This window comes from Narcine bancroftii, chromosome 1 (assembly GCF_036971445.1).
Source record: "Narcine bancroftii isolate sNarBan1 chromosome 1, sNarBan1.hap1, whole genome shotgun sequence".
Taxonomy (NCBI): Eukaryota; Metazoa; Chordata; class Chondrichthyes; order Torpediniformes; family Narcinidae; genus Narcine; species Narcine bancroftii.
The window spans coordinates 159,378,308-159,394,837 of NC_091469.1; the positions used below are offsets into that span (position 1 = coordinate 159,378,308).

Genomic DNA, 16,530 nt, shown 5'->3' on the forward strand with positions numbered 1-16,530 from the left:
GAGATGGAGGAGATGGGGGATGGGGAGGGAGGGAGAATGGGGAATGGGCTAGCAGAAGCTGACATTAATGCCATCTGGTTGGAGAGAACCCAGAAGGAATATTAGGTGTTGCTTTTCCAGTTTACAGGTGGTCTTAGTATGACATCCATCAGGCCAAGGTCAGACATATGTGGGTATGATCCCATCACCAGACACATCTCCTGCCCTTTCTATAGGGAATCATTCCCTCTGTGACTCCCTCATCCACTTTCCCCTTCCTGCTATTCGCCCCCTGTTGTAGGTATAACTACCCTGAGCTCCTCCAGCCTGTATCTCCCCTGTTGTAGGTATAACCACCCTGAGCCCCTCCAGCCTGTATGTCCCCTGTTGTAGGTATAACCGCCCTGAGCCCCTCCATCATGTATGTCCCCTGTTGTAGGTATAACTGCCCTGAGCCCCACCATCATGTATCTCCCCTGTTGTAGGTATAACCACCCTGTGCCCCTCCAGCCTGTATCTCCCCTGTTGTAGATATAACCGCCCTGAGCCCCTCCAGCCTGTATGTCCCCTATTGTAAGTATAACCACCCTGAGACCCTCCAGCCTGTATCTCCCCTGTTGTAGGTATAACCACCCTGTGCCCCTCCAGCCTGTATCTCCCCTGTTGTAGATATAACCGCCCTGAGCCCCTCCAGCCTGTATGTCCCCTATTGTAAGTATAACCACCCTGAGACCCTTCAGCCTGTATCTTCCCTGTTGTAGGTATAACCACCCTGTGCCACTCCAGCCTGTATCTCCCCTGTTGTAGATATAACCGCCCTGAGCCCCTCCAGCCTGTATGTCCCCTATTGTAAGTATAACCACCCTGAGACCCTCCAGCCTGTATCTCCCCTGTTGTAGGTATAACCACCCTGAGCCCCTCTAGCCTGTTACACCCCTGTTCTACTGTGTTTATTTCTCAACCAGATCCAGCAGCATCTGACGACGTGTGATGAACAGATTCGCATCCTGAAACTCCCGGTGTTTTCTCCTCTTCCAATACTGATCCATCTCCCCTCTCTCCCTGCAGATTATTCCTACAATGGTTGGACAATGTCTGGTGCTGATATTGTGTCAACAGTGGAAGGATCCTCCGCCGTTTTGCCATGTAGTTTCACCCACCCACCTACGGAGCAGACACTCACTGGAACCGTGATGTGGTACAAGATTAAATCAGGAGTAAATAAACTTGTGTTTAACTGTACATGTTCTGACCTTGGATCCTCCCAATATGATCCGGCAACACAGGAGGTCGGAGGGGGTCGATTCACGTTCGTGGGGAACCTAAGCCAGAGAGATGCCTCAGTCATGATGGATCGTCTGAGGCGGGAGGACGGAGCTTGGTATCGGTGCCGCGTGGAGCTCAACATCGGTAAAATTCAAACTGTGTTTCCAATAACCCTGATCGTGAGAGGTGAGAAAATACCCCATCTGCTGCATTGGGTCACACTCTTCACTCTTCCCCCAACTAATCATAACATAACATAACATAACAATTACAGCACGGAAACAGGCCATTAGGCCCTTCTAGTCCGCACCAATAAAATTCAACAAGTTTGGTCAAACATGACTTCCCATGCACAAACCCATGTTGAGTGTTCCTAATGTATCGCTAAGAACATTTTCCATGAACTTACCTACCACTGACTTTAAACTTACAGCCTGATAATTGCTAGGCTTGCTCCTTGAACACTTTTAAACAAAGGAACCACCTGTGCAATACGTCAATCTTCCGACACTATACCTATCTTTCCTGCATGAGTTCATATTGTTTTCAAAACTTACAAGTGAAATAAAGCAGGATAATTCGACGTGGTCATTCACAACCCAAGTCTGCATATGCTTGACTTGAGACCCCCAACATTCGGGGCCACAAACAGTTCTTCCCAATGAAGCAACTCTTCACTTGCGAATCTGCAGGGGTCATCTACTGCATCTGGTGCTCCCGCTGTGGTCTCCTCTACATCGGGGAGACTGGATGAAGACCGTTGAGCACCTTCACTACCACAGCAAGGAGCACCCAGTGACAAATCATTTCAATTCCCCTCCCCACTCCCGCACTGACATGTCTGTCCCTGGCCTCGTGCACTGCCAGACCAAAGCTAGTCACAAATTTGTGGAACAACACTTCATATTCCGTCTGGGCCCCCTCCAAACAGACAGCGTTAATGCCGACTTCTCCAATTTCCGTTAACACCCCCCACCCCATCTCTCTTTCTCATTCCCCATCCCTCTGTCTACTTTCCATAGTTCCCCACCCCCTTCCCTCTCCATTCAGAGAGGAACCCCCCTCCTCCTATCACTTCCCAACATTTTTTCGTTAATTTAATTTTTAATTAAATTTAGATGTACAGTGTGGTAAATGGCCCTTTTGGCCCATGTGTCCGTGCCACCCAATTAACCTACACTCCTGGTACATTTTTGAATTGTTCGAGGAAACTGGAGGCCCCGGGGAAGAACCACGAAGATACGGGGAGAACATGCAAACTCCTTACAGACAGCACAGGATTCGATCCCTTATCCTGATCACTGGCGCTGTAACAGCATTGCACTAACCAATACACCAACCCTTGCTGCACCACCCACCTATAACCTTTTGCCTGTTGGCCTGTGCCCCTCCCCATGCCCCTTCCTCTCTCCTCTCCTACCCCACTATTTTATCCAGGTGGTAATGGACGGCTCAGGCCCAACCCTTTGGCTCCCTTTTACTTCCTGTTGATATTCCGTGACCTGCTGTGTTTTCCCGAGACAAGGATCCATTTTCCCTCTCAGGTCACATCAGGGTTCCCTTCATGCAAATTCCTCGAGTGAGGAGCATCATCGGCAGTTGGACAGGATCTGGTCCATCAGAGACCAGCCGCAGGTTGATGGGGTCGTTCAGAAGGCCTGTGGTACATTGGCCTTTATTAGTTGGGGATTGAGCTCAGGAGTCATGAGGTAATGTCACAGCTCGATAAATATCCGATTAGACCACACACCGAATATTGTGTTCAGTTCTGGTCACTGCATTTCAGGAAGAATGTGGAAGCTATGGAGAGGGTGAAGAGGTGATTGACCAGGATGTTGCCAGGACTGGAACGGTTGAGTAAAATGCAAGGTTGGATAGGTTGAGTCTTTATTCCCTGGAGCGGAGGAAGATGAGGGACCTGGATGAAAGCTCACAGATTTGTCCCCGAGGTAGACGATCCTGAATCCAGAGGGCCTTATTTTGAGGTGAGAAGGGAAACACTCAAGATGGATCTGACGGCCATCTTTTCACACAGTAGTCATCGCAACACCATTACAGCACCAGTGATCGGGACAAGGGTTTGAATCCCACGCTGTTTGTAAGGAGTTTGCACATTCTCCCCGTGTCCGCGTGAGGGTTTCCCTGTAGGTTCCATTCCCCCCCCACCCACCCACCCTTCAAAACACAACATGGGTTGTAGGTGAATTGGGCAGCGCGGGCTCGTGGGCTGATAGGGCCTGTAACCGTGCTGTACATCTCAATTTTAAAATAGAGTTGTTTGCATCTGGAATGAGCTGCCAGCGGATCCTGTAGAAATGGCCACGATTGCAACATCTTAAAGACATTTGGTGGGGCGAACGGATGAGAAGGGTTGAAGGATATGGGTCAAATACAGGCAAATGGGACTGGCCCCGAATGCCAGCTGGGTCAATATGAAGGAGTCAGGCCGAAGGGCCTGTTTTGTGCTCTATAACTCCATAACTATTATTTTACAAGGTGGATATTTTGGCAGGAATTGATCGTGAAGGCAGGGAGGGTCGACTGATAAATTTTGATGTCTGTCCTCCCCTCAGCTCCTGACGGGAAGGGTTCAGTGGTGAATGGGACCGAGGGAGATTCAGTCACCTTACCCTGTGTGTTCCAACGGCCTCTGTCTGACCTCACCCTGCACACGATCACCTGGATGGTGAAGGATCCTTATCAGCTCGTCGTCACATTCAGGCGCAGATCTGATGGATCGTGGGTGGCAGAAAGCGATGCAACTCGATACGAGCTCATCAGGGACCCCAAACATGGAGATGCCTCAACCCGGATAAACCAGCTGAGTGTGCGAGACAATCACGGCTACCTGTGTCTAGTGGAGTCCAGGAAACCAGCTTATTTCTATAATATAAAGGGAATTAACGGTCAAGTGAAGACCCCCTATATTCATCTGTCCCAGTGCGAGGCCCGCTTGTTGGTCTCTCCTGGTAAGAACCCATTGCCAGTGTGTGGTGATGGGGAGGATGGGACAGAGGGTGGGTCCCAGGGCAGGACAGAGGGTGGGACAGAGGATGGGGCTCCTCTGGATGGGAACCAACTTTACCGCAGCCAAAAACTCAGCAGGTCGAACAGTGACTTCATGCAAGCAAAGATACAGAACCTACGTTTCAGGCTTGAGATTTTTATCAAGGAATGAGCAAAATGTTAGCAGGTGCCCAAACTAAATGGTGGGGGTGGGGCGGAGGGGGAACAGAGTCCCACAGGCAGGAGGTAATAGGTGGCTAAGGGAGGGAGGCACAGCAGCAAACAGGGGGAGGGGGGAGGGCTCTGTGAATGGAGAGGGAATGGGGTGGAGAGCTGGTGGAGATGGGGGGATGGGGCAGTAGAAGGTGCAGAGTCCCACAGGCATGTGGTGATAGGTGGATAAGGGAAGGGGACACAGCAGCAAACAGGGGGAGGGGGGAGGGCTCTGTGAATGGAGAGGGAATGGGGTGGAGAGCTGGTGGAGATGGGGGGATGGGGCAGTAGGAGGTGCAGAGTCCCACAGGCATGTGGTGATAGGTGGATAAGGGAAGGGGACACAGCAGCAAACAGGGAGAGGGGGGAGGGCTCTGTGAATGGAGAGGGAATGGGGTGGAGAGCTGGTGGAGATGGGGGGATGGGGCAGTAGGAGGTGCAGAGTCCCACAGGCATGTGGTGATAGGTGGATAAGTGAAAGGGACACAGCAGCAAACAGGGAGAGGGGGGAGGGCTCTGTGAATGGAGAGGGAATGGGGTGGAGAGCTGGTGGAGATGGGGGGATGGGGCAGTAGGAGGTGCAGAGTCCCACAGGCATGTGGTGATAGGTGGATAAGGGAAGGGGACACAGCAGCAAACAGGGAGAGGGGGGATGGCTCTGTGTATGGAGAGGGAAGGGGATAGAGAGCTGTAGGAGACTGATCTTCCAGTGGTCAACCATTTCTAATCTGATGCCCATTAGGGCAACTTGTCTGTCCATGGCCTCTTGTGATATCCCACCAAAACCTCCCATGAATTGGAAGAGCAACACCTAATTTCTGTCTGGGCACTCTCCAGCCACATGGCATTAACATCAACTTCACCAGATTCTGCCAGTCTCCACCCCATTCTCCCTCCCTGCCTCATCCACCTGTGCACAATTACTTCTTTATTGTTTTATGCTAGTGGGAGTGAGGAGAAGAAAAAAAGAGTAAGTAATGAAACTCGTTCCCTGCACAGAACCTTACTCAGAAAACAATATTCTTGCTCAGCTTATATTGTCCTTTAGATGGGAGCCCACGGACAGTTTTGAATGTAGTTTTAAATGTTTTTTTTTTAACTTTTACAATCTAATGTTTTTGCTACTTCTGTCCTTTGCAATTCCTGAGATTTACAATTCAGTGATCTTCCCAGCAGCTTTCTGATCCCCCATATCTCTTGCTTCACACGCCCATCTCCTTCGAGTCCTGCTATGCTCTGCAGCTGTGGATGGCTTAAGCTAATATTGTGTACGTACTACAGCAGAAACCCCTTCCCATAATTCTTTACACCCTGGCCTGTATCTCCCCTGTTCTACTGTGTTTATGTCTCAACCAGACCTAGCAGTAACTGACAACATGTAATAAGCAGGTTTGCATCCTGAAACTCACAGTGTTTTCTCTAGTTCTTCCAATACTGATCACCCCTCCCCTCTCTCCCTGCAGATTATTCCTACAACGGTTGGACAATGTCTGGTGCTGATATGGTGACAGCCGTGGAAGGGGAATCCGCCGTGTTGCCATGTAGTTTCACCCACCCACCCATGGAGCAGACCCTCACTGGTACCGTGATGTGGTATAAGATTAATCTAGGAGTAAATCAACTTGTGTTTAACTGTACATATCCCGACCTTGGACCCTACCGATGTGATCGGGCAACACAGGAGGTCGAAGGGGGTCGATTCAGGTTCGTGGGGAACATGAGCCAGAGGGATGCCTCGGTCATGGTGGATCATCTGAACAGGGAGGACGAAGCTCAGTATCGGTGCCACGTGGAGCTCAACATCGGTAAAATTCAAACTGCAGTTACAACAAACCTGACAGTGAGAGGTGAGCAAAGACCCCACCTGCTGCAGTGCGTCACAGTCTTCACTCCTCCCCCAACTAATCATATTGTTTTCAAAACTTACAAGTGACATAAAGCAGGATAATTCAACATGGTCATTCACAACCCAAGTCTGCACATGCTTGAGTTGAGACCCCCAACATTCGGGGCTACAAATTGTCCTTCCAAATGAAGCAACACTTCACTTGTGAGTCTGCAGGGGTCACCTACTGCATCTGGTGCTCCTGTTGTGGTCACTTTTACATCGGAGAGACTGGATACCGACCGTTGAGCACCTTCACTGCCACAGCAAGGAGCTCCCAGTGGCCAATCATTTCAATTCCCTTCCCCCCCCTGCACTGACCTGTCTGTCTCTGGCCTCCTGCACTGCCAGAATATTGTGTTCAGTTCTGGTCACAGCATTACAGAAAGGATGTGGAAGCTATGGAGAGGGGGCAGAGGAGATTGACCAGGATGTTGCTAGGACTGGAAGGGTTGAGTAAAAGGGGAGCTGGGATAGGCTGGGTCTTTCCTTCCTGGAGCGTAGGAAGATGATGAACCTGGATGAAGTGAATGCTCACAGATTTGTCCCCAAGGTAGATGATCCTGAACCCAGAGGGCCTTAGTTTGAGGTAAGAAGGGAAAGACACAAGAGGGATCTGACAGCCATCTTTTCACACAGAGGTGGATGGCATGATCTGTGTAGTGGTCAGCGCAATGTCTTTACAGCACTGACGATCGGGACCAGGGTGCAAATCCCACATTGTCTGTAAGGAGTTTGTACGTTCTCCCCTTGTCTGTAATATTACAGGATACTATCACCAATGTATATATTTGTATATATTTACATATATTAGTAGTGATTGGCTGAGAGCCGTAGCCACACCCACTGGCAGGTCATAAAGGGATGCTTCTACCCAGACCCAGGTCAGTCTGGACTGGACGACCTCGATGTATTGCGCTCCAGTCTTTTGTTAATAATAGCCTTGGTTTGATTCAAAAAGTCTTTGAGTCATTCGACGCACTACAATTTTATTTGCAAAAGTTTCAACGGATGGAGAGAATGCTGCGAGCAAAATGCCTCAGCATCGACCCGCAGTCAGCTACTGCCCAGAGTGATTTCAGGCACTGGGTGAGGTGCTTCGAGGCAAACCTGCAGAGATCAGACCCCATCGTGGCGGAAGACACAAATATACTGGTAACCCTGATGTCCGTGGTGTCCACGGTGGCCTACAAAAACATCCAGGATGCCATGAATGTGCTGAGGGGACTCTACGAGTGGCCTGTGAATAAGGTCTATGCCAAGCATATGCTAGCGACCAGTAGGTAAACCGGTGAGTCCTGCAGAACCTGCCTCCAGGCACTGAGGTTACTGGGTAGAGCTTGTGCATGCACAAACAAGATGGTGGCCGGAATCGCCGACGACCTCATCCGGGATGTATATGTGGCTGGGGTCCGATCCAATGAAGTGAGGCAACAATTGCTGGAGTATGGGGGAGACAGCTTGGTGGAGACCATTCAAATTGCTGGATGACTACACACAGGGCTAGGCCCCCCGTTACGATGTGAGTAGAATGCCAGCGTTTAGCCCAGGCTCCCCACGCCCCGGTGATGGCCTCGCCGCCGCCACCACACTACTCGACGCAGCCCCAAAGTGCTATTTCTGTGAGAGGGAGAAGCATAGTTGATCCCTATGCCCTTCAAGGAAGGACCGATGTGCGAGTCCCAATTGCCTTCCCCAAATTCAAATTACTTGTCCTCAGAACTCTCATTCAATGAGAGCGAGGAATGCATCGCATGGCAACACTTGATGTCATGACACAAGCATCACATGCGGAAAGATCCGCCCCGCAACGCTCCACCCTCGCCACTATGACGCCACGCTCCACTCTCGCCGCTGTGATGCTGATCCCCGACATGGCCCCCCCCCACCCAACAGGACCTTCGCGCAAGCAGGCCCCAAATTGCCTACACAGCGACGGCCGGCGCCTCCACAGCTCGACGACTCTGACCGTGTCCCGGCACAGGAAGACCCCGTCGGCCAGCCTGCACAGCGAGTATTGCCACCTCTGCAGCTTGCCGCTGACTCCGGCCGAATGCTACCGTCTCTGCAACTCACCACCGTCAACCCGCCCACGCTGATGAAATCACCGCATGAGCTTAGCACGCACCAGGCCAAGGCCCCATGACACTTCACCCCCACTCCAGCGACGCGAGGATACACTGGACGGCCTCGCCAGCGACGAGTGATGTCATCACACCAGCCTCCACCGTCACCAACACAGACTGCAGCCCCACTCCCTGTATCAGTTGCTGCATCAGTGACATTAAAACCAGGACCAGCAAAACCCCCCTGCCAAGGCTATGGAAATGATTAAGGTGAACAGCAAACTGTCTATTTGATTCAGGTTCGAAAGAGATCTTCCTTCACCAGGACCTGGTCCAACAATGCGCGCTAGCAGTACACCCGACAGACCAGAAGATTTCACTGGCCACAAAAGCCCACTCAACGGACACCAAGGGGTATTGTGAGGAGATCCTGAAAGTTCAGGGCATCAGATATATTGGTTTTAAGTTACTAATCCTGTCTCAGCTGTGTGCTCCTGTATTGTTGGGGTTGGATTTTCAATGCCATTTTCAATCGGTGTCACTGCATTACGGGGGTCTTCACGTCCCACTCTCTGTCTGCCACCACCACTCCACTCTGGATACCTCCTGCCAGTGTCACCCCATGCCAATACCCGCACTCCGACACTCCACTTGCAGCCTCTCCACCCCCCTGGTCGCTCCTCCAGCACTCTTCACTAACCTCACCCCTGGCTGGAAACCGATCACCACTAAATGTGGCAGTACAGTTTTGGGGACAGGAAATTTATTAAAAGTGAGGTGTGCAGATGGCTGGACGAGGGCATCGTTGAGCCCAGCGCAAGTCCCAGGAGGGCGCAGGTGGTAGTGGTGAAGAACGGGGAGAAGCTGCGGATGGTGGTTGACTACAGCCAAACTGTCAACCACTTCACGCTTTTGGATCCTTACCCTCTTCCGCGAATCACGGATGTGATGAATCAGATCACCCAATACCGTGTGTTTTCCACCATCGATCTCCGGTCAGCCTACCACCAGCTCCCGATCCGCACGGAAGACCGCCCTTTCGCGGCCTTCGAAGTGAACGGGCATTGTATCAATTACTCAGGATTCCCTTTGGTGTCACAATGGTGTCGCGGTCTTTCAGCGAGAGATGGACCAGATGGTAGACCAGAACGGCCTAACAGCTACATTCCCGAATCTAGACAATGTCACCATCTGTGGCCACAATCCGCAGGACCATGACGCCAACCTTGACAAATACTTCCAAACAGCGAAATGGCTGAATCTGACCTATAATTTCGAGAAGAGTGTCTTCCGGACCACTCGACTCGCAATTCTAGGTTGCGTGGTGGAAATCGGGATGGTAAAGCCAGACCCGACCGCATGCGCCCTCTCATGGACCTTCCACCGCCCCAAACCCAGAAGACACTCAAACGCTGCCTGGGGCTTTTTCCTACTACACCCAATGGGTCCCACAGTACGCTGACAAGGCATGACCACAGTCCCAGTCAGCAGAAGTCAGAGCGGCCTTCGACCGCATCAAGTTGGACATCGCCGCAGCCACTCTGCACGCCATAGACGGATCCATACCCTTCCAGGAAGAGAGTGATGTATCTGGCTTTGCGCCGGCAGCCACCTTAAACCAGGCCGATAGGCCTGTTGCCTTCTTTTCTCGGACCTTCCAGGGCCCAGAAAGCCGACATTCCTCTGTCATTGGAGACACTACCTCATGGCAGGCGCTTTACACTGCTGACCGACCAATGCGTGGCCTCATTTATGTTTAGCAGCAACCATCAGGATAAGATCAAAAACGACAAGATCGCCAGGTGGAGAATCGAACTCTCTACCTTCAACTACGATATTCTGTACCAGCCTGGCAAACTTAATGACCCGTCCCATGCCCTTTCCTGTGGGACATGCACCAGTGTACAACTGGACAGGCTGCAGAGACTCCATGAAGAGCTCTGTCACCCAGGGGTCACCAGGTTCGCCCACTCTGTGAAAACTCACAACCTGCCCCATAAGGTCGAGGAGATCCACTCCATGATCTGAGCCTGCCCAGTATGCGTTGAGTGCAAGCCCAACTTCTTCTGGTCAGAGAGGACCCATGTCATTAAAGCAACATGGCCCTTCGAATGACTCAGTGTGGACTCCAAGAAGCCCCCACCATCAACGAACCATAATACCTACATCCTCACAGTAATCGAGGAGTACACCCGCTTCCCGTTCGGTATTCCCTGTCCGGACATGACCGCCTCCACAGTCATAAACGCTCTGCATGGCATATTAACCATTTTTGGGTACCCCAGTTACATCCATAGTGACCGGAGTCCTCGTTCATGAGTGCGGAGCTGTGGCAGTACCTTCTGGAGCACGGTATTGCTTCAAGCAGAACCACTAGCTACAACCTGCGCAGTAACGGGCAGGTCGAAAGGGAGAATGCCACCATCTGGAAAGTGATCATGCTTTCCCTTCATTCTAAAGGCCTCCCCACCACTCGCTGGCAGGACGTCTTCCCAAACGCCCAACACTCCATCAGGTCACCAGTGCTACCCTGCACGAACATATGTTCTCGTTCCCACGGAAATCGTAGTCGGGAATGACCACACCGGCTTGGCTGATGGTCCCAGGACCTGTCCTACTGAGACATCACATCTGGTACTCGAAAATCGACCACACAGTCGACCGGGTAACACTGTTAAACATGAACCCACACTACATTTATATCAAGTACCTGGACAGATGGGAGGACACGGTCTTGGTAAGGGACCCGGCCCAAGCTGGGTCTGATGTTGTCACGTTCCAGCCCAAACCTCCATCCAATCCTCCCCTAGGTTACGGTGCCAGGACAGCGAGACCAGCAGCTCCTCACAGATGACAATGGCAGCAGTTTGTACCAATCTACAGCCAACGATGACCATGGACTAGGCAAAACTGTGTGTGAACCCCAGTGATGATACTCCAACAGCTACCCCAATCCCGGCGCCACGGCGATCACGTGGACATTCAGGCCTCCCGACTGCTACAACCCATGAACACTGCATGCTATTCCCCCCGCCCTTTTTTAACTCACCCCAGGGGTCAGTTCTTAAAGAAGGGGTGAATGTAATAGTATAGGATACTCTCACCAATGTATATATTTGTATATATTTACATATATTAGTAGTGATTGGCTGTGAGCTGTAGCCACGCCTACTGGCAGGTCATAAAGGGCTGCTGCTAACCAGACCCAGGTCAGTCTGGACTAGTCGACCTCGATGTACTACGCTCCAGTCTTTTGCTAATAAAAGCCTTGGTTTGAGTCAACAAGACTTTGAGTCATTCAACGCGCTACAGTGTCCATGTGGGTTTTCCCTGGAGGCTCCAGTTTAACCCCCTCCCCATCTTTCAAAACATACCAAGAGATGTAGATTAATTGGGTGGCACGGGCTCGTGGGCTGAAAGGGCCTGTAACCGTACTGTATGTCTCAATTTAAAAAAATAGAGTTGTTTGTATCTGGAATGAGCTGCCAGAGGATCCTATAGAAATGAGCACGATTGCAACATCCCAAAGACATTTGGTCGGGCAAATGGATGAGAAGGTTCGAAGGATATGGGCCAAATGCAGGCAAATGCGACTGGCCCAGAATGCCAGCTGGGTCAGTGTGATTCAGGCTGAAGGGACTGTTCTGTGCTCCCATGACTATTATTTACAAGGTGGAAACTTTGGCAGGAATTGACCGTGAAGGCAGAGAGGGTCGACTGATATATTCTGGTGTCTGTTCTTCCCTCAGCTCCTGACGGGAATTGCTCAATGGTGAGTGGGACTGAGGGAGATTCAGTCACCTTACCCTGTGTGTTCAAATGGCCTCTGTCTGACCTCACCCTGCACACGGTCACCTGGATGGTGAAGGATCCCTATCGGCACATCGTCACATTCAGGCAGAGATCTGGTGGATCGTGGGTGGCAGAAAGCAATATCGAGTTATGAGCTCGTCGGGGACCCCGAACATGGAGATGCCTCAACCCGGATAAACCAGCTGAGTGTGCGAGAAAGTGGCAGATACCTGTGTCTGGTGGAGTCCAGTAAACCAGCTAATTTCCATTATCCAAAGGGAATTTATGGTCCCCTGAAGACCTCGTTTATTCATCTGACCCAATGCGAGGCCCACTTGGTGGTCTCTCCTGGTAAGAAACCTTTGTCACTTTCTCCAGTGTGTGGTGAGGGGGAGGGCGGGGTGGAGAGTCTGTCACAGGCTGGGACACGCCAGGCATTTAGCTGCACCCACGCCCCATATCCAAAATCTTGAGCTGAAGGTCAGATCTGTCGTTGCCAGACTTCGACCAACTTCCCGGACTCCGACTAACACACAATTTGTTTCACCTCTTGTCCGGCACCTGCCAATCAACGGCCTCTGTCTGTCAACCTGATCCACCAATCCCTCAATGGCTCCTGCCCAACCCCTCCCACCTTGACTTGATTATTTAAGATTCCTTTATTGTCATGTAATGTTACAGAACATGTAATATTACATGAAATTGCTTTCTGTAAGGCAAAGAGTGGCCATTAGTGTCACATGAAGGGAAGAAGCAATGGAGAGTCCCTTCAGAGTCGCTGAGTGTCTGTGGATTATCTCCAACCCTCCCGCAGCCTCTGCAGCCACACAGACTCCTGTTCGATCCATCGACAACCCAAGCTCCAGATCCAAACTCCTGACCCAATCAGGAAGCCTTCAGCACCCGAGGCCTTTTGGGAGCCCTTCTTGCCCTCAGCACCCTCTCGAATCCAGGTTCCAATATCTTGTTCCAGTCTCCAGCAACCCATGCAGGTCCCCCAACCACAAGTTGCCCGCATCCTGTGTGGGTTCCTCAGCCACTGAGCCTCTCACTGGTCCATCCACTGTTCTCTCTCTTCCACGAATGCTGCTCGACCCATTGAGTTTCCCCAGCAGATTGTTTGTTGCTCTGGATTCAAGCACCCACAGTCTGCTTCCTCACACCACCTTGACCTTGGACCCTCATTCACTCACACTGACTATGGGAAGGTGTCACAGTTTAGTGGAGCCTTGGCCCCCTAACATGTGTGGACTGGTAACTGTGCAGCAAGGGCCATGGGACTGGCAGCGATCACGAGGTACACATCTCGCGCAAAGGGTGAGGGAAGGAAAGAGGACTCCATGTAGGGTCTTGGCTCATCTCTCCACCTCCAAGTGAAACAACACTTCACTTGTGAACCTTCAGAGGTCATAGAACATTACAGAACAGAAACAGGCCCTTCAGCCCTTCCAGTTCCACTAACCTGCACCCAGTCTATATCCCTCCATACCTCACCCATCCATGTACCTGCCCAAATAATTCTTAAATTGAGGCCACATTTACCACTACTCATTCAACATTCCACCACCCTCTGTTCCCCCTAAACTTTTCCCCTTTCACCCTAAAGCCATGTCCTCTCGTATTTCTCTCTCCTAATCTAAGTGGAAAGAGCCTTCTCCCATTTACTCGGACTATACCCTTCATAATTTTGTAAACCTTGATTAAATCTCCACTTATTCTTCTTCATTCCAAGGAATAAAATCCAAACCTGTTTAATCTTTCCCTGTAACTCAACTCCTGAAGACTCAGCAACATCCTAGTAAATCTTTTCTGCACTTTCAATCTTATTGATAGCCTTCCTGTTGCTAGGCAACCAGAACTGCACACAATATTCCAAATTTGGCCTCACCAATGTCTTAAATAACTTCAACACAACATCCCAACTCTTATCCTCAATACTTAGATTTATAAAGGCCAGATGCCAAAAGCTTCCTTTACAACCCTGTCCACATGTGACACCCCCTTCAGGGAACAATGTACCTGTATCCCCAGGTCCCTTTCCTCCTCCACACTGCTCAGTGCCTGATCATTTACAGTGAATGTCCTTTCTGGATTTGCTCTTCCAAAATTCAACACCTCACACTTGTCTGCATTAAACTCCATCATCCATTTACTGGCCCAGTTTCCCAGCTGGTCCAGATCCTTCTTCCAGCTTTGAAAACCTTCCTCACTGTCCATAATGCCTCCTATCTTTGAGTCATCGACAAACTTGCTGATCCAATTTACCACGTTATCATCCAGATCATTGTTATCCCAACACAGATTCCTGAGGCACACCACTCGTCACCGGCCTCCGGTTTGAGAAGCAATGATCCACGGGCACTCGATTTTCTCCCCCACAGACAATTTCGAATCCAGTTTACAACCACTCTATGTACACGTAGTGTTATGAGCCTAGAGGGCCCCAAAACCCAGCAGCAGTAGAAATTCACCAAGATAATGGTTACTTAAATTTCTTTTAAACATAAAAAGAGGGTCAAATTTTAACTTATTCCTATTACCTTAAACCCCTTCTAATTCTAAGTGCACATGTATGTAATGTGTTTGCATTCAGGAAAGTTCTTTGTTTCAATGTTCAATCATTCTCTTTTCACTTCTCCAAGTTCACCGGTATCAGGCAATTCTCATACTGTGCACAGACCTATACATTTATGAATCTTCACCAGGCTCTGGTGCTTAAAGTTAAATGGTTACTGCTCAGGAATGTTCTCGTTGCTTTCAGAGAGAGATTTGTTGCTCGTTGGACACACACGAACAGATTTCCTCTAATCAGTCACTTCAATGTCTTGCTGAAGTAACTGCCACATCATGGATTTTCTAGGTGATAACCTCTTCTTCCAGGTCAGCACAGAGTTCCTCTTGTTTCCCTTATTTCATGAAAAACACTCTAGCCAGCCATTTCATCTTGTAAGGTCAACAAGGGTTTTGAACAGGCTGAACTCACAACTCACAACCTGTCTTCAAAATAGGGTTTTCAACAAGCTGCCAGCTTGCCATTTTGCAGCCTCAACTGCTACTGTGGAACTGACCTCTCTCTCTCTCACACAAAAAGAAATCACCTGTTTCTTTATTCTCTCTCTACTGGTAAAAACCATACGACCTCTTCCAGGGCTCCAAACCCAATTGCCGAAAGATCTTATCTGTATCTCTGAGCCTGGACTTTATCACCCGTACACAATAGATCAGCATCTTCATTGCTTCTGCAAAGTCAACCGGAGCCTCAGCATCCAGCTTCAGCAAAGCTCTTGCATTTGAAATGAGATGTCTTTTGTGATGTGTTACTGTTTGTGAAGTGACCTACATAAAACCCCCACAATCTCTCTTTTAAACACAATTTTTTTCATTACTATTCTAACATATCCCCAAACACTAGTGCCTGAACTGTCTGAACTAACCTCCCTTGTGGAACATTTCCTTCATCTACCTTCTTGGCAACTTACTGAAAAAAAACTGAACAAGGGGGAGTCACGTGATGGAGTAGTGGCCAGTTGGTTTGAACCAGCCCTCTCCAGAAAAAAAGAATAAAAAATTGGAAAAGACAGAGCTCAACGAATATAAAACTCAAGAAATAGAAGATAAAGTTACAGAGAAGAACAAGAAGATGGCACCAAAAAAAGAGAAAGTATGATCAATGGGAAAAAAGAAGGAAAATCATTGGAGAAGAAAGAAGAAGGCCTTACCTGCACGCAGGGGCAGGGAGCTACAGTGGTGAAGAGCAGCTGATCTCTGAGGTTGGTGAGTGCCCTGCGAAATCGTGACCTCCCGACCGGTGGACTCCAAAACTGGCTTTTTGAGCCAAACAAAAGTGCGCAATCATAGGATAAAGTGAACACCAGCAGGAGGGGGGGAGGGGGGGCTCAGCTGAGGAGCGGGCAGCTACAACGTGACCAGCTGAGAGAAGCCCGGCATCAGGGCGCTCAGCTGGAGGAACAAAATAACGGCGAGGAAAAGATCGAGGAGCCGGAAGAGGGAGAACGGTGGCAGGGTGGCTGACAACAAGAGAATCAACAGCAGGAGGCCCAACAGACAGATGGCCCGTGACCAGAGGCCCAACAGCAAGAGGTCCAGCAAGAAGAGGCTCAACAAAGTGAGACAAGCAACTCATCAGGAAAATCAGAAGAGACACAGATACAAAGAAGAGAAGAAGAAGACCCAAACACAGGTACAGACACAGAAGAAGAGGAGGAAGAAGACCAAGATCTTCACAGGGAAATAGAAGGTAAAACAGATGGACAGAATATAGATAAAGTTTTTTTTCGAGAACAAATGAGAGCATTAAAAGAA

The 16,530-nt window shown here is 50.0% G+C and overlaps 1 protein-coding gene across 2 annotated transcripts in view; it reads left to right on the top strand.

The window, feature by feature from the left end:
* Nucleotides 1-16,530, top strand: part of LOC138765566 (uncharacterized) — a 39,798-nt gene that overhangs the window by 12,387 nt on the left and 10,881 nt on the right. Inside the window, exons 2-5 of one of the 2 annotated variants that reach the window (XM_069942591.1) lie at nucleotides 1,048-1,431; nucleotides 3,819-4,214; nucleotides 5,928-6,311; nucleotides 12,165-12,558. In XM_069942591.1, the coding sequence (XP_069798692.1) occupies nucleotides 1,048-1,431; nucleotides 3,819-4,214; nucleotides 5,928-6,311; nucleotides 12,165-12,361 (1,361 nt within the window). In that variant the 3' untranslated portion in view covers nucleotides 12,362-12,558. The remainder of the gene's footprint in view (nucleotides 1-1,047; nucleotides 1,432-3,818; nucleotides 4,215-5,927; nucleotides 6,312-12,164; nucleotides 12,559-16,530) is intronic. The other variant, XM_069942592.1, reaches the window with a different exon arrangement.